The sequence below is a fragment of the Colobus angolensis genome, unplaced genomic scaffold (assembly GCF_000951035.1).
Source record: "Colobus angolensis palliatus isolate OR3802 unplaced genomic scaffold, Cang.pa_1.0 Scaffold179, whole genome shotgun sequence".
In the NCBI taxonomy this organism is placed as follows: Eukaryota; Metazoa; Chordata; class Mammalia; order Primates; family Cercopithecidae; genus Colobus; species Colobus angolensis.
Window position 1 is genome coordinate 5,458,034 of NW_012114921.1, and position 18,187 is coordinate 5,476,220.

At 42.6% G+C, this 18,187-nt stretch overlaps 1 protein-coding gene across 1 annotated transcript in view; it reads left to right on the forward strand.

The window, feature by feature from the left end:
* The first annotated feature begins 8,038 nt into the window (after positions 1–8,038).
* Positions 8,039–18,187, forward strand: part of INTS4 (integrator complex subunit 4) — a 112,258-nt gene continuing 102,109 nt past the window's right edge. Inside the window, exons 1-2 of the mRNA XM_011938966.1 lie at positions 8,039–8,092; positions 11,386–11,587. Coding sequence (XP_011794356.1) covers positions 8,039–8,092; positions 11,386–11,587 — 256 coding nt within the window. The remainder of the gene's footprint in view (positions 8,093–11,385; positions 11,588–18,187) is intronic.

Below are 18,187 nucleotides of genomic sequence, written 5' to 3' on the forward strand. Positions count from 1 at the left end.
CCAAGATTGCACCATTCCACTCCATCCTGGGTGACAGAGCAAGACTCCATCTCAAAAAACAAAACAAAATGAAACAAAAAACAAAACATATTTTTATCTCACGATAGCAAAACTTTTGGAAATAAGTAGTATTTTTTCTTTTAATACCCCATTCTGAGAAGCAACAAATAGTTTTAAATAATTATATTATGTCTGAATAATGTAATGTTATACTGCTATTAAAATTACATTTATGGATGGCTTAAAATTAAGGTGAGGAGAATGCTCATTTAATTCAATGTAATTTAATTAAATATTTGCTCCAAAAAGGATTTAAGGTAGAGGGACTTACAAGACTGTACAAAAAAGAAATATCCAAAAAGATATAAATTATAAATACACGGCCAGGCACGGTGGCTAATGCCTATAATCCCAGCACTTTGGGAGGTCAAGGCGGGTGGATCACCTGAGGTCAGGAGTTTGTGACCAGCCTGGCCAACATGGTGAAACCCCATCTCTACTAAAAATACAAAATTAGCCGGGCATGGTGGCAGGTGCCTGTAATCCCAGCTACTTGGGAGGCTAAGGCAGAATAACTTGAACGCGGGAGGTGGAGGTTGCAGTGAGCAGAGATCACACCATTGCCTGCCAGCCTGAGAGAGTGAAGCTCCAACTCAAAAAAAAAAAAAAAGGCCGGGCGCGGTGGCTCATGCCTGTAATCCCAGCACTTTGGGAGGCTGAGGCGGGCGGATCACGAGGTCAGGAGATCGAGACCATCCTGGCTAACACAGTGAAACCCTGTCTCTACTAAAAATGCAAAAAATTAGCCAGGTGTGGTGGTGGGCGCCTGTAGTCCCAGCTACTTGGGAAGCTGAGGCAGGAGAAGGGCGTGAACCCAGGAGGCGGAGCTTGCAGTGAGCCGAGATCACACCACTGCACTCCAGCCTGGGCGACTGAGCAAGACTCCGTATCAAAAAAGAAAAGAAAAGAAAACTATATATATATATATATTAGGCACGTGGCTCACACCTGTAATCCTAGCACTTTGGGAGGCTGAGGCGGGAGGATCACTTGAGGACAGGAGTTCAAAACCAACCTTTTGGTGAGACCCTGCCTCTACAAAAAACAAATAAACAAATAAATAAATAAATAAATAAATAAAACAATTAACCAGGTGTGGTGGCACAAGCCTGCTGTCCTAGCTTTTCAGGATGCTGAGGTGGGAGGATCACTTGAGCCTGGAAGGTTAAGACTGCAGCAAGCCATGATTGTGTCACTGCACTCCAGCCTGGGCGACAGAGCAAGATGCTGTCTCATGTACACAAAAATTACAAGTACATAAATTATAAGAACATTGTTGGTTACCTACTCATTAATACCATCTCCTCCCTTCCTCCTTCCTAACAGAAAGGACAAAATAGCAGGCTAGGCGTGATGGCTCACGACTATAATCCCAGCATTTTGGGAGGCCGAGGCAGGTGGATCGCCTGAAGTCAGGAGTTCGAGACCAACCTGGCCAACATGGTGAAATCTTGTCTCTACTAAAAATACAAACATTAGCCAGGTGTGGTGGCGGGCACCTGTAATCCCAGCTACTCAGGAGGCTGAGGCAGGAGAATCGCTTGAACTCGGGAGGCAGAAGTTGCAGTGAGCCAAGATCGCACCATTGCATTCCAGCCTGGGTGACAAGGGCAAGAATCTGTTTCAAACAATGACAGCAACAACAAAAACCCAAAATAAAAATGATAGTAATCATATTCAAAAGGCAATCTCTGTTTCATTTGTATGAATATCTAAGACTTCTTAGATCTGTTGGTACTAACCAAAGAAAATTACAGAGTCACAAGAGAAAATCTTAAAACCGTATGCTAAACGTAACTGTCATCATAATCCAAAGGAAAAACACAAAGAAAGATGACAACCTTTGTAGATTACCCTCATGAAGATACCCTAGTTCATAGCACTGCATCAGGTTTTCAGTTCTACATTTTTTCTCTTGGGGTACCTTTTGTGTGTGTGTGTGTGTGTTATGTTGTTTGTTTTTAATTCTCTACTTATTTCCCTCATCTTCCCCTGCATTCCCCCAACCACCACTCATTATCTGCTCTTTTCTGCTGTGCTTAGTGTCCTGGGAGGCTGATTGTTAGGTCCTTAGGTACTGCATGCCCAGGGCCCATTCCTGGTTGGGCCAGAGACTTGGCAAGTTCGAGAGTGGAAGATGGGTAAAAACCTGGGAAGAAGATGGGCCTAAGAAAGATGGGAAGAAAGCTGGGGAAACTGGTATAGGTGAAAATGTGAATGCCCTTGTGAATGCCCACCAGAGGGCACCCATTCTAGAAGAGGGTCTCAAAAATCAAGGGCACAATGATCCAACTTGTGGATGTCAGCCAGTCTCTTTCGCCAGCTCCTCAGTGCTTGCTCGATAGAGACATGAACAAAGTGGCCATAATGGCAGGGATAGAGGCTATTCATGTGCCGTACAGTATAGACTTCCTCCCCCCAAAGCTAACCTAGCCACTGATGTATGTCCAACCTGCCAGTAGTAGAGAGAGACCAACACTGAGCCCCCGATATGGTATTATTCTCAGAGGGTACCAGGCACTTCTTGGTGGGAGGTTTATTGCACTGCAAATCAATTAAGAAACTGTTGGGGAAAATTCTGGTGTTTCTGAGCAAATGACATCAAAAGCTTTGTTTGAGGATGTTTGCAAAGCTGCTTAGGAGCAGGGAACAGATTTACTTATATTCCAGGGTAATAAAGCTAATATGGTCCTCAAATCCTGGAAACATTTCAGAGAGAAAAAAAATGTCCCCCATGGGTTGGAAGGCAGATTTCTTTCCTGACCAAAATAATAAAGTCTCTCTCCAGAAGGCAAGTTTCTCAGCAGTCTTCTTTTAAGAATGGGAGGTTCCTAAGCTCAGTGTTCTCAGCTGTTACAGATCTATTGTGTGCATGGGCATTCACCTGTATAACTGCCATGATGTTTGTTTGGCAAGGAGAACTGAAACAAATTTGGAGTTCATGCCACCTGCTGTTCTGTGAATAATCAACTGCCTAAATCATCTGGGCTTGTTGTCTTCTTACCAGATGAAACCATGAAGTGTGGCAAGTTAACTTAGCGCTTAGGGAGTGCCTGACTGTGTGACAATTTCCTACCATCAAATGTAATGACCTAAGACTACAGCCATTAATTATTTCTCACAGGCCTACAGGTTGGGCAGTTCTGGTCTCAGCTGGAATAACGCATACATCTGTAGTCAGCTGGTGGATTAGCTGGGGTGGAGCTGGTCTCAGATGGCTTCAGGTGGGTCAGCTTGCCTGTGTTCCATGTGGTCACTCACTCTTCAGCAGGCCAGGTTGGATTTGCTGTCATGGCAATGGTGGGGCTCCAAAATCAAACAAAAGGTCTGGGAAATTGCATGTGGGTGGGCCTTCAGGCTTAGACTCAAAATTAGCACACTGTCACTTCTAGCACATTGTATTGGCCTGTCACAAGGCCAGCACAAATTCAAAAGGTGATAATATAGATTTCATCTCTTAATAAAAGCACCTTCAAAGTCACATTTCAAGGGGTATACATACCGAGAGGGGGAGATTTGGGGCTGTTTTTGCAATCATTCAACTACATACTGGATCCTTTCCATCATGGAAGGAGCAGTGATTTGTCCTCACAGGAATAGATTCGTATTCCAAATTCAGATTTGACTTCCCTGCCTGCAATATTTCTGCCAGCTCCATAATCTACGGATGCCTAATTCATTATCATAGTATTCCACACATTGCTTCTGATTAAGGAGCTTATTTTATGCTGAGAAAATTGTAGTGAAGAAACTCCTTGGTCTTGCCAGGAACCCTATCACTCAGATGTAGGTGCTATAATAAAGCAGCATAATAATCTTTTGGAGATTCAGTTATAGTGCTAATCAAGAGCCAACACATTGTGAGTTTGGGCTGCTGTTTATGGTATATGCCTTATACCAACAGCTAAAATATAGTACTGCTTCTCCCACAGTTAGAACATGGGTCTGGGTATCAAAGGGTGGAGGTAGGAGCAGTTCCTTTCTCTTTTACACCTAATAATTCATTTATGAATTCTTGGGCCCAGTAGGTTTGGAGTACTTAGTCCCCAAGGGAGAAACAGTTGCCCTAGAGAACATAGTCATTGTTCATTACATTAGACATGTAATGGGACTGTCCCCAGACCACTGGGGCTATTGTTGCTGAACCAACAGGCAGAGAAGAAGTTACTAAATTGGGCTGCTGTTATGCAAGAGACAGAGAAGACTGAAGCCTCATAGATTCATTCACAGGGGAACCTTAATGTATTCTCATAAGTAATAATAAAATTCAAAGGAAAATGGCATCAATAAAATAAAGACAGTTTTTCAAGTCAACATTAAAGAATGTGCGTTCTTGTTTCTATGCCAATCTGGTTCATTGAGAAGTTGGCTATACCAACTTCTCAAATTTATTTATTTATAATTAAAAAAAATTATATAGCCAGGTATGGTGGCTCACGCCTGTAATCCCAGCACTTCGGGAGGCTGAGGTGGGCAGATCACTTGAAGTCAGGAGTTTGAGACCAGCCTCGGCAACATGGTGAGACCCTATCTCTACTAAAAATGCAAAAAGATTAGCTGGGTGTGGTGGTGCATGCCTGTAATCTCAGCTACTCATGAGGCTGAAGCAGGAGAATCGCTTGAACCTGGGAGGTCGAGGCTGCAGTGAGCCATGATCGTGCCCCTGCACTGCAGCTTGGGCGACAGAGCTAAACTCCATATAATTTTGTTTTCTTTTAATATAGAGACAGGATCTCTTTCTGTTGCACTGCCTGGTCTGGAACTCCTGAGTTCAAGTGATCCTCCCACCTACCACCTCCCAAAGGACTGGGATTACAGGCATGAGGCACGGTGCCTGGCCTCAACTTTATTTTTATTGCTTCTTCCTGTTCCTTGCACACACTTTACTTTCAACATGAACCGAAGTTCCTTTGGTTTTCAGAATGCACCAAACTCCTTCCTAAAGCCATGCATTTATTTATTTATTTATTTATTATTTTGAGACAGGGTCCTATTCTGTCACCCAGGCTGGAGTGCAGTGGTGCGATCTCAGCTACTGCAACCTCTGCCCAGCGGGCTCAAGCAATCTTCCTACCTCAGCCTCCCAAGTAGCTGGCACTACAGGCATATGCCACCATGCCCAGCTAATTTTTTGTATTTTTGGTAGAGATGGGTTTTCACCATGTTGCCCAGGCTGTCTCCAACTCCTGAGCTCAAGCTGTCCCTTTACCTTGGTCTTCCAAAGCGCTAGGATTACAGGTGTGAGCTACCACACCTAGCCGCCATGTATTTAATAATGACGATAATACTCATATCATTGATGCTATGATGCACATTTAATGTCTCTGAAATCAGGAGATGTTGGCCAGTTGCTCATATGTAGACTGAGTCGTAGAAGTTCATGGTGTCATCGCTTCAACTGAGCTCTGCAATTTTGGTACTACATGTGTTATTTTAAATTACTATTTAATATAGCTCCAAATAGATTACCCTATAACTTGTCATTAAAAAGTTTTTACGTGCACAGAAAGACATGGAAACAGCAGTGTGATGTAAGATAAAAATCGATGTCTAAATAAGTTTAAAAGAGCTGTTTCTGTAAGCATACATAACAAATCTAAGCAATTAGAAACCATTGCTTTTAATTTCAGCATTTCTTTTCTTAACATAATAAATAAAATATTGATTTTATAATTGCTGGCAGCTTAGATTTGATAGAATATGATAATGGTAATAATAGCAGCTAAGCTTTATTAAAGGTATTGTTTGCTAAATGTTTTTCATTTCCCTTGACATATTTGTATATCTTATCTCGGCGGTCTGGGATGCCTTTGTTTCTGGAAAAACTCATTCTTTTAAAGCCGCATTAGAAATAGTTTCCTTTTTTTTTTTCTTCTTTTTTTTGAGACAGTCTCGTTCTGTTGCTCAGGCTGGAGTACAGTGGCCCGAACTCGGCGCACTGCAGCCGCTGCCTCCTGGGTTCAAGCAATTCTCCTGCCTCAGCCTCCCGAGTAGCTAGGATTACAGGCACCCACCCCGATGCCCGGCTAGTTTTTGTATTTTTAGGAGACACGGGGTTTCACCATGTTGGCCAGGCTGGTCTCGAACTCCCGACCTCAGGTAATCCGCCCGCTTCGGCCTCCCAAAGTGCTGGAATTACAGGGGTGAGCCACCGCGCCCAGGCTTTTTTTTTTTTTGGAGACAGGGTCTCACTTCGTTGCCCAGGCTGGAGTGCAGTGGCTTGATGTTGGCACACTGCAACCTCCACATCCCAGGCCCAAGCGATTTTCCCACCTCAGCCTCCGGAGTAGCTGGGACTTCGGGCGTGGGCCACCATCATGCCCAACTAAATTTTGTATTTTTTAGTAGATTTCCCCATGTTGCCCGGGCTGGTCTCAAAACTTCTGAGCTAGGTGATCCGCCCGCGTTGGCCTCTCGAAGTGGTGGGATTACAGGCCTGAGCCACCACACCCAGTTTCCTCTAATTTTAGGAAAGACTTCTCTGAGGCACTCTAAGGAAATTAGGTCTGTTTGAACTACATTCATTCCCGTTACCCAGCACATTTCAGTTGCACTGTCACCATCAGTTTGGGTGTCTGTCTTCTCAGACTGTAGGACCTTGAGGATAAATACTATCTTTTGTTTATTTTTGGGTCCTCTGTATCCACCTATCCACCTCAGCCTCCTGTTTTGTTTTTTTTTTTTAAACTATCCCTCTCTGTCTTTCCTTCTTTCCTTCCCTTCCTCCCTCCTCCCTTCCTTCCTTCCTTTTTCTTTCTCTCTCGCTCTCTCTTTCTTTCTTCTCTCTCTCTCTCTTTCTTTCTTGATACGGAGTCTCGCTCTGTTGCCTAGGCTGGAGTGCAGTGGTGTGATCTCGGCTCACTGCAACCTCCACCTCCCAGGTTCAAGTGACTCTCCTGCCTCAACCTCCCAAGAAGCTGGGATTACAGGCGTGTGCCACCACGCCCTGGCTACTTTTTATATTTTTAGTAGAGACGGGGTTTCACCATGTTAGCCAGGCAGGTCTCGAACTTCTGACCTCAAGCGATCCACCCGCTTCGGCCTCCCAAAGTGTTGGCATTACAGGCATGAGCCACCGTGCCTGGCCCACATTAATTCTTTTGAAAGACCAAAACAATGAACAGCTAGTTTCATGTAGGTTGTAAAACTTGACCTTGGATTTACTGACACTGACATGTGCACTATACCTTACAGTCCATAAAATGTTCCTGCATTATTTCACTCCATTGTCACATCTTTGTCAGGTTATTATAAATGCATTTGTAGTTGAGCCATTTGCTTAAGAACCCGAACTGTGGTCTGTAGCTTCGTTGCTTTATCCTTGGTCTCAGATGTCTTCTACTGTACTATAGCTATCAGAGCAGGGATTGATGCCTTAAAGGACGGCAGCTTTTGCAAAACTGGAAATAAGGGAGTATGGAAAGGCACCCCCAAACTGGAGAGGGGTGGCGCACAGCTTGAACAAAGGCAGTGCTCAGGAAACCTATAAGCCGCATCGTGTACAGAAAAGGATGATGGGAATGTCAGCTGAGCCACTAGTCAAACCCCTTACAGGGCTCCGGGTTTTGCCTCTAGCTCTGGATCGCCCCGCCTCTGCCCTTTAACTTGTACTTCCTCCCTCCCTTCGCGCTGCACCGCGCAAGTCTCTTAGCCACTCCAAGGCCACCAGCCTCCCAAAGCTCCCATTGGGTTGCCCACCCTTTCAATCTCGGCTCCTCCCACCAGAGGCCCCACCTCCCACAAGGGGCTCTCCTGTTTCCGTTCTTCCGGCGCAGGAGGCTTAGGCCGCCAAATCAGGCCGTACAGTGGCGGGGCAGTCGAGCAACAGGAAGCGGTCGCTCTTTCCCCAAACCTCACTGCCTTGTGGGATCTCGGCAAGTCATCCACCCACCCCCGCGCCTAGACAAATTTTCCGGATCCGTCCACCCCTCCCTCCTCCCTCCTAGTGTACGGAAGCTGAGAGGGCCCGCAGGCAGGCATGGCGGCGCACCTTAAGAAGCGGGTTTATGAGGAATTCACGAAAGTGGTTCAGGTAAGCTCTGGCGGGAAAGATCCAGAACCGCTCCGGACCAGGGTAGATTATCCAAAACCCATGCACTTTGCCAGAACAGAACAGGCTCCATACGCCCGTGTTAAGTGCAGACTTGTTGATAATCTCTAATATTGCACGTTAGTGGGCGTGTTAGTTTGCAACCGCTGTTGTCATTAATATATGAAGTCTGACAGAATTTTAAAAAAATTATTAGGAGAAACAGTGTTTTTTAATTTGCGAAACTATCTTATCCGAGAGAATTTTATTCTCTCGTACAACTTTGCTACATCGCGTTATATTAGCATCCTCGTTTTCCAGATGTGGACATTGAGCCTTCGGAGGGGTACGAGGATTCACCAGTTAGTAGCAGAGACCCTTCTAGCCTCCCCACCCCCACGTTCCAAAAAAAACCTCTCAGGGACCAGTTGGAATATACACAAGGTTCTAAGGGGCTGAAAGAAGGGTCTATAGAATTCCTTCAGGCGCAGTCTAAGCAGGCGGGAGTCACAGACTTCATAGGGCAAGAACTCTCCACTGGTGGAACGGTTCACCTAGGAAGGAGGACAGTACCTTTCTCACCATGAAGTTGTGACATGTGGACAGAGCCCATGTCAGAGCGGTCAGTGATGCTCCGTGTGTCTCCATGTAGATGTTGCTAGGGTTGATCCCAAATCATCCTAATGTCTTATTTCTCAGATTTTAATGTGTATACAAATCACCTGGGGACGTTGTTCAGATGTCGATTCTATTTGATAAGTCAAGCAGAGGAGGTGAGGCAAGATTCTGCATTCCTGACATGCCCCCAAATTCATGCCAATGCATCAGTTGCATTCTTAGATCCTTAGACTTGTGGAGTGGCAAGACAGCATCCAGCAGGATACTGATCCTTAAACATGACATTGATTCATTCATCCAGCAGTAAAATGTGTTAATACATAATATAAAATATGTTAATACATAATATAAAATTTAGAATTTTAACAATTTTAAGTGTAAAGCTCAGTGGCATTAAGAACATTAGTACTGTAGTACTGTTGCACAATGTAACTTCCTTTCTTCCCAACATTCTGTTGTTCCCGTTTCCCAAGAGTGCTCACCCCTCTTCCACCCATCCTCACATAACCAGATATGCCATGTGTTCATGTGTCTGCATATCTCCAAACTCTTGCACTGGTTGTCTCTTTTATACAGAATACATGCCATTCTTCCCTTTCTTTTTGTTCTCCACCCAGTGGACTTAACATTTGTGCTGCAAGATCCAACTGAAACCTCGTAAAGAGCTTAGTCTCTTCTTCACCTGTTTCTGTAGCATTCTGTGGTACTAATCTTTTTGTACTTTTCGTTCAGTGCTACTGTAATTACCAGCGTACCTGTCTTCCCACCAGTCTGAGGTCCTTGATGGCAGAGGTAATGCCTGGTTCGTCTCCATGTTCTGGAGATGGACAATAGGGCCTGGCTCACTAAAGTGTTATTAGTGGTTGAATGACAGTTGATATTGGTTGTCCTCTCCCTTACATAATACTTAGGGAAAAAATTCCTAGCTTTTGACCTAACTACAGCTTTGATAAGACTGAAAACTGAGTTTGAGAGGAATAGGATAGAAATGGCTAAGAATTTTAAGGGAAGAGCTAATTTCTTCACTTAATTTTTCATCAGTTGTTAACATGAAGTGATTAAATGAGATCTTAGTGCTTCTGTTCTTTTTTCTCCGCTGAAAAGATGAGGAAGGAGAACTGATATGTGCCTAGCACTTACGTATATGTATAATAAAGTTATGTTTAATAACAGATTTATCGAATAGCTCTGTGATAATAAAGTATTGGTATGCCCTCCTATAGAAGGCCTTCCCTAGCTATTAAGTTGTTATTGAATACAAATTCCTCTGACTCCAAAGCCCTTATTCTTTTTATCATGTCATACTGTGTTCTTGTCTAGAATAATTCTAGTCTCTTTTCTATGGAAATGTGAATTTGTAAGGAGGTGATTGCTCAGTACATAAAAATGCACTGTTAAGGAAATTTATTTTATTTTATTGTTATTATTATTATTTTTTAAATAGAGACAGGGTTTCACCATGTTGCCCAGGCTGGTCTCGAACTCCTGGGCTCAAGGGATCCTCCTGCCTTAGCCTCCCAAAGTGCTAGGATTACAGGTGTAAGCCGCTAAGCCCATCCAATATTTGTTTCCTTTTCTTTTGTTTTGAGATGGAGTTTTCCTCTTTTTGCGCAAACTGGTGTGCAATTGCACAATCCTGGCTCACTGTAACTTCTGCCTCCTGAGGTCACATGTTCCTCAGCCTCCTGCATAGCTGGGACTGCAGGCATACACCACCACACCCGGCTAATTTTTGTATTTTTAGTAGAGACGGGGTTTTGCCATGTTGGCCAGGCTGGTCTTGAACTCCTGGCCTCAAGTGATCCGCCTGCCTCAGCCTCTCAGAGTGCTGGGATTACAGGCGTGAGCCACCACGCCCTGTCTGATATTTGTTTTCTAATAAAGAATGGACTTTGGGAAACTGAAGCAGAGGGATCACTTGAGGCCAGGAGTTTGAAACCAGCCCGGGTAACATGGAAAAACCTGTCTCTACTAAAAATACAAAAATTAGCTGGGTGTGGTGACACGCATCTGTAATCACAGCTAGCTGGGAGTCAGGGAGGTGAATCACTTGAACCTAGTAGGTGGAGGTGGCACACACCTACAATCCCAGCATGTTGGGTGTCAGTCAGAGAATTATTTGAACCTAGGAGGTGGAGATCGTAGCAAGCCAAGATTGCACCATTGCACTCCCACTTGGGCGACAATGTCTTGCTCTGTCTCAAAAAAATGGAGTAGATCCTTCATGTTATCTCTAAACCCAAAGGCTACCACAATCCTCAGAGATAAGTAGAGCAAAATGTTGGTGTAAGGCTGGGCATGATGGCTCATGCTTGTAATCTCAGCAATTTGGGAGGCTGAGGTGCGAGGATTGCTTGAGCCCAGGAGTTAGAGACCAGCCTGGGCAATGTAGAGAGACCCCATCTCTAAGAAAAAATAAAGTATACCTATTTTACAGAGAAATAAACTGAGACTTGGAGAAATTAAATGACTTGCCTAAAGTCATAGGAGCTAGTAAAGGCAAAATTGAGACTCATGACCTTGTCACCAACCCGGTACTCTTTCAAGTTTATAACACTGTATTTTCCTAAGTCTGTCAGCTAAATATATTATTTGGTATAATGGAAAATTATTTCCACCAAATGAGGCAAAGTTATGTTTGCAGATTATGTGTTTTCAGTTTTCTCTACCCCTTGCAGCAACAACAGGAGGAAATTGCTACTAAGAAACTCCGACTAACAAAACCAAGTAAATCTGCAGCACTCCACATAGATCTGTGTAAAGCTACCTCCCCAGCAGATGCTTTGCAATACCTGCTCCAGTTTGCCAGGAAGCCTGTCGAGGCAGAAAGCGTAGAGGGAGTAGTCAGGATTCTCTTGGAACATTATTACAAGGTAAGAAAATCTTGAGGATCTGATGGGAGTACATCATGGGACTTATGTCTGCAGAATGGTTAATATTACAAATAAATAAGGTATTCATTAGCAGGCTTTTACTGAGTGTCTTCCATGTGCTAGGTACTATGGATACAGAGATAAAAAAGCTGCAGATCTTGTCCTCAGAAAGTTACAGTATAGTAGATGGAAATAATACGTGTCAATGATAAAGTGCATCATACTGCTGAAGTTACTGTGAGTGCAATATGTGCAGAGTACAGTGGAAGCACAAAAGAGGAGTTAACATCAATCATGACCCATTCATCTCTGGAATGTGGTCCCCTTAACATCCTGCTGTTCCTGTCCTAATTCATGGCCCTCATATCTAATTGCAGTAGCCCTCTTTTTTAATGAAAAATAATTTTTTTTTTTTTGAGACAGAGTCTCACTCTTGCCCAGGCTGTAGTGCAGTGGTGCAATCTTGGCTCACTGCAACCTCTGCCTCCTGGGTTCAAGCAATTGTCTTGCCTCAGCCTCCTTAGTAGCTGCGATTACAGGCACGTGCCACCATGCCCTAATTTTTGTATTTTTAGTAGAGACGGGGTTTTGCCATGTTGGCCAGGCTGGTCTCGAACTCCTGACCTCAAGTGATCTGCCTGCCTCGGCCTCCCAAAGTGTTAGGATTACAGACGTGAGCCACTGCTCCTGGCCAAAAAAATTTTCTTTGAGACAGAGGCTCACTGTCACCCATCCTAGAATTCAGTGGCACCGTCATAGCTCACTGTAGCGTGGAACTCCTGGCTTAAGTGGTTCTCCTGGCTCAGCCTTCCAAGTAGGTGGGACTACAGACATATGCCACAACTCCAGGCCAAGTTTTGCTTTTTTTTTTTGAGACCAAGTCTTGGTCTGTCGCCCAGGCTGGAGTGTAGTGGCGCAATCTTGGCTCAGTGCAACCTCCGCCTCCTCAGTTTAAGTGATTCTCCTGCCTCAGCCTCCAGAGTGGCTAGGACCACAGGTGTGCGACACCACACCCAGCTAATTTTTTTTGTATTTTTTAGTAGAGATGGGGTTTTGCTGTGTTGGCCAGGCTGGTCTCATACTCCTGATCTCAAGTGATCCATGCACTCTGGCCTCCCAAAGTGCTGAGATTACAAGCGTGAGCTACCATGCCCAGCCCAAAAATCATTATTATTATTACTATTATTATTTTTGAGACAGGCTCTTGCTTTCTCTCCCAGGTGGGAGTGCAGTGGTGCTATCACAGCTCACTGTACCCTCTACCTCCAAGGCTCAATTGATCCTCCTGTCTCAGCCTTCTGAGTAGCTGGGACTACAGGCATGTACAGCATGCCCAGCTAATTTTTGTATTTTTTTTTTTTTTTGAAGAGACAGGGCTTTCTATGTTGCACAGGCTGATCTCGAACTCCTGCGCTGTAGCAATCCACCCACCTTGGGCTCCCAAATTCCTGGGATTACAGGTGTGAACCATGACACCCAGCCCCCAAATTATTAAGCTTATGGAAAAGTAGATAAAATACTGTAGTGACCTACCAAATACCCATTCCTAGAATTTAACAGTTATTAGTAATTTTGTCAAATTTGCTCTGTTTGTTTCGCTGAATTTTATTTTATTTTATTATTATTTTTTTTGAGATGAGTCTCACTCGGTTGCCCAGGCTGGAGTGCAATAGCACTGTCTGGGCTCAGTGCAGCTTCCGCCTCTTGGGTTCAAGCAATTCTTCTGCCTCAGCCTCCGGAGTAGCTGGGACTATAGGCATGCGCCATCACGCCCAACTAATTTTGTATTTTTAGTAGAGACAGGGTTTCACCATGTTAGCCAGGCTGGTCTCGAATTCCAGACCTCAGGTGATCCACCTGCCTTGGCCTTCCAAAGTGCTGGGATTACAGGCGTGAGCCACCATGCCCAGCCTTGTTTTGATGAATTTTTAAAAGATATGTCTTTTTTTTCTAATTATTTCATTACATATCTATTAAAAAGGGATATCTTTTTGTTGTTTTCTTTTTTCCTCACTGCTGTGAGAAAGTAGAGGGACTTTTTATTTTTTAACGTAGCTACCTAACCATAATGAATAAAGTTAAGTAATTCTTTAAGTCATCTAAGAATTAGTTGATATTTAGATTTTTTTAGTTGTTCCCCCAATATCTTTTTATAGTTGATGTGTTCAAATCAAAATGCAAACCAGGTCCCCACATGGCATTTAGTCTTTTTAAAAAATCTACAACAGTTACTATTTTGGTGACATTGATTTGATGAAGAAACTGAGACAGTTCTTTTGTAAAATGTCTTGTTTTCCGAATTCATTTACTTTTTTGAGGATTAACTTGTTCCTCTGTTCTCTGTATTTACTATGAACTGAAAGTTAGACCTGTAGGCTTTGTTATTATATTTAGGTTAAGTATATCTTTGACAATTTTAAGACTATGTTATAAATGGTGACTTGTACTTCATATTGCAGCTATCAGCATGCAAATGTCACCGTTACACTGAGGTCTTCCTTTACCCTTCTGTTTCGTATCGAAACTGCCTATCCCCACCCAGCACTTCCTAGTCCCCTTCCTTGATTTTGTTTTCTCCATGGGACTTACCATCTTCTAATATTCTGTATAATTTCTTGTTAATTATGTTCCTTGTCCATTTCCCCATACAGGAACATAAGCTTGCCTTGAGCAGGGATTTTTATTTTTTTTAATTGTTGTTTCTGAAGAATCAAGAACAGTGCCTGGTAAAATAAATATTTGTTGAATTAATAAATGAATTGACACTTTTTACTCAGCAAATAGATATCAGACGTTCTGGGCACTGGACAGTGTCCTATTAGCACAATTATTAAGTTTTATGCTTTGCAATTGTTTGTCATATGTGTCTATCTCCTTCAGACTTTGATCTCCTTAAATTTAGAGGCTGCAGATCCATTCATCTCTATCCCAGTGCCTGGCAGGTTCCTTGGAACATTGAAGGGACATTATAAATGTTTCACTTATGTTTTACATGAATAAAATCAGGCTTTCTTTTTTTGTTGTTCTTTCTTTTCTTTAAAAAAATTTTTAAAAAATCGTATCTATCTATCTAGAGACTGGGTTATGAGACTGGCTAAAGTTTTGTATTTTTGATAGAGATGGGGTTTCACCATGTTGCCAAGGCTGGTCTCAAACTCCTGGGCTCAAGCGATTCATCTGCCTCAGCCTCGCAAAGTGCTGGGATTACAGGCATGAACCACTGTGCCTGGCATCTGTTTGAGTGTTGCTGTTTCTCAGTCTAGAGTGCAATGGCGCGATCACTGCTCACTACAGTCTGGACTCCCAGGCTCAAGCCATCCTCCCACCTCAGCCTCCTGAGGAGCTGGCACCACAGGCGCATGCCACCACTCCCAGCTAATTTTTTCTTTTTAATTTTTTTTGTGGAGATGGAGTCTCTCTGTGTTGCCCAGGCTGGTCTCGAATTCCTGAGCTCAAGCAACCCTCCTTCTTGGCCCTCCCAAAGGATTGGGATTACAGGTGTGAGCCACCACATCTGGCCAAAATCAGGATTTCTGTTCTCAAGAAGTTTTCAATCTCTCAGTGATCTATTTTCCGTTAGTCTTTTTCTTAGCAATATCTACCATTATTATTATATTAAAGTTCTATTACCAATGATAATCTATAATAATACTTCTAAGAGCAGTTAACATTTAGTTTGCTTGTTAGAGTTTGTAAAGCACTTTCCATGTGTAATATTTTATTTAATCCTGATGATAGCACCATTGTTATCTCTAAATTCCAGATAATGGAACTAAGCTTAGAGCTGTTTAGTATTCAAGGTCACCCAGCTAGTAAATGGAAGGTATGGATTTGAACATCGTTTTTTTTTTTTTAAAAAAAAAACCTTTTGTTATGGAACATTTCAAATATATACTATGTAAGTAGAGAGAATAGTTTAATTAATTCCCATGTACCCATTACCCGGCTTCAAAATTTACCATTTTGTGGCCAAACTTGTTTCATTTTCCCTCTTCCCTCCAATCCACTTGTACTTCTTTACCCTCACCTTCTCCCCCAGATTCTTATGAAAATAAATTCCTGGCATCGTATTATTTTAATCATAAATTTCGATTTATATCTTTAAATGGTGAAGACTTTTTTTTATTATTATACTTTAAGTTCTAGGGTACATGTGCACAATGTGCAGGTTTGTTACATAGGTATACATGTGCCATGTTGGTTTGCTGCACCCATCAACTCATCATTTACATTAGGTATTTCTCCTAATGCTATCCCTGCCCTGGCCCCTCACCCTCTGACAGTCCTTGGTGTGTGATGTTTCCCTCTTTGTGTCCATGTGTTCACATTGTTCAACTCTCACTTATGAGTAAGAACATGCTGTATTTGGTTTTCTGTCCTTGTAACAGTTTGCTGAGAATGGTGGTTCCCAGCTTCATCCATTTCCCTGCAAAGAACATAAACTCATCCTTTTTTATGGCTGCATAGTATTCCATGGTGTATATGTGCCACATTTTCTTAATCCAGTCTATCGTTGGTGGACGTTTGGGTTAGTTCCAAGTCTTTGCTATCGTGAATAGTGCTACAATAAACATATGTGTGCATGTGTCTTTATAGTAGCATGATTTATAATCCTTTGGGTGTATACCCAGTAATGGGATTGCTGAGTCAAATGGTATTTCTAGTTCTAGATCCTTGAGGAATCGCCATATTGTCTTCCACAATGGTTGAACTAATTTATGCTCCCACCAACAATGTAAAAGCTTTCCTATTTCTCCACACCCTTTCCAGCATCTGTTGTTTCCTGACTTTTTAGTGATCACCATTCTAACTGGTATGAGATGGTATCTCATTGTGGTTTTGATTTGCATTTCTCTGATGACCAGTGATGATGAGCATTTTTTCATGTGTCTGTTGGCTGCATAAATATGGTGAAGACTCTTAAAAAACAATCTTTTGTCATGTCTAAAAGCAAAATTTAACTCAGGTGTTCTGAAGTCAGCTCTCAAGCACTTTAATCAGTCCATGCTGCGTGCATTAATCAAGTGGACCCTAGCTCCAAAAGAAATGAAGAGGGATGCCAGATGGACCCAGTTCTAGATTGGTGACCATAGGGTTTTTTACTCTTTCTTCTGTTCTGTCCAGAAATGTGGTATCTTATATTAATATTTTAGTGGATAAAACTATTCTGGCTTCTGCTTTTTCCTATTTTGTTTTTTTTTTTTGTGATCAGGCAGTAGTATCTGAACTTATTTCGCACAATTGATTCTTCACTTATGCTACTGTGCTAGTAGCTATGGAGGATGCAGAGCTATGAGACATGTCCTTGTCCTTTACGGGCTAGCAGTGTAGTCAGCAGACCATATATGTAGTATGTAGATAGTAAGTGCTAAAGTTTTCCATTTGCTCATTTTTTCATTTGCTCAGCATGTCTGAATACTTACTCTGTGCCAAACTTTGTGCTTTATGTTGGTAATAGAGATGTATCTGATGTAATCCCTGATCTGAGTCTTGAGTAAATAAGAAATGAATTAATAATATACTGTTTCAGGTCTTCTGAAAGAGGTAGGTTATGATATGGCCTCAGAGAAGGGGGTGATTAATTTTTGGAAGCAGTGTTCCAGAAATGCATTATAGAGTGGTAGCAATGCTTGAGAAAAGTCCTAAAAATAGATTTTGGCCAGTTGGAAAACAGGGGGAAAGACATTTTAGTTGTGAGCAACCGTAACATGGGCATGGAGGTGTGAGACACGCTATCACATTAGAAGAAATGCAACTAATTTGGCTGGTGCAGATTTTAGGTTGGGAGCTCATCAAGAGATAAGACCAGAAGATTTGGAAGGGATCCTATTCTAAAGGGCCTTGTATTCTACCTTGTCAGTTTTTGTTTTAGAAATGTCACTCTGAGGGAAAGTATGGAGGATAAAGGAATTGGATGACTGGAGTTAGAGTGACCAATTAGAAGACTCTAAGTTTGGAGAAAGGTGATGCAAGCCTGAACCAGGACAGTTTTAATGGTCAGAAGAAACAATTATTAGATAAGGCTTCCCTGGAGGTAATTCTGTTTTTAGCTCAGGTGTGAAGGAGATCATTTATGTGTCATAGTAGAAGGAGTGCTAAGGGATTATTTCAGAAAGTAAAAGAACTTGAGTAAAGTACCCAGATGGATAAGGAATGTCACTAGGTCAGATGCTCTCTTATCTCTCTTTTTTTTTTCATTTATTTTCTCCCCCCTCCCCTCTTTTTTTCCTCACAAGGTCTCACTCCGGACTGGAGTGCAGTGGTGCGATCACGGCTCACTGAAACCTCCACCTCCCAGGCTTATGCAATCCTCTCACCTCAGCCTCCCAAGTAGCTGGAACTATAGGCATGTGCCACCATGCCTGGCTAATCATTTCTTAGTTGTGGTAACAATTAAAATTTGTTTTCTTAACCATTTTAAGTGTGCAGTTCATGTGTATTAAGTACATTCATATTGCTATGCAGCCATCACCACCATCCATCTCCAGAACTCTTTTCATCTTGTAAAACTGAAACTGAAACTCTTTCCCATTAAATAGTAATCCTCCATGGCACCCCCTCCAGCCCCTGGCAACCACCACCATTCTACCTTTTTTTTTTTTTTTTT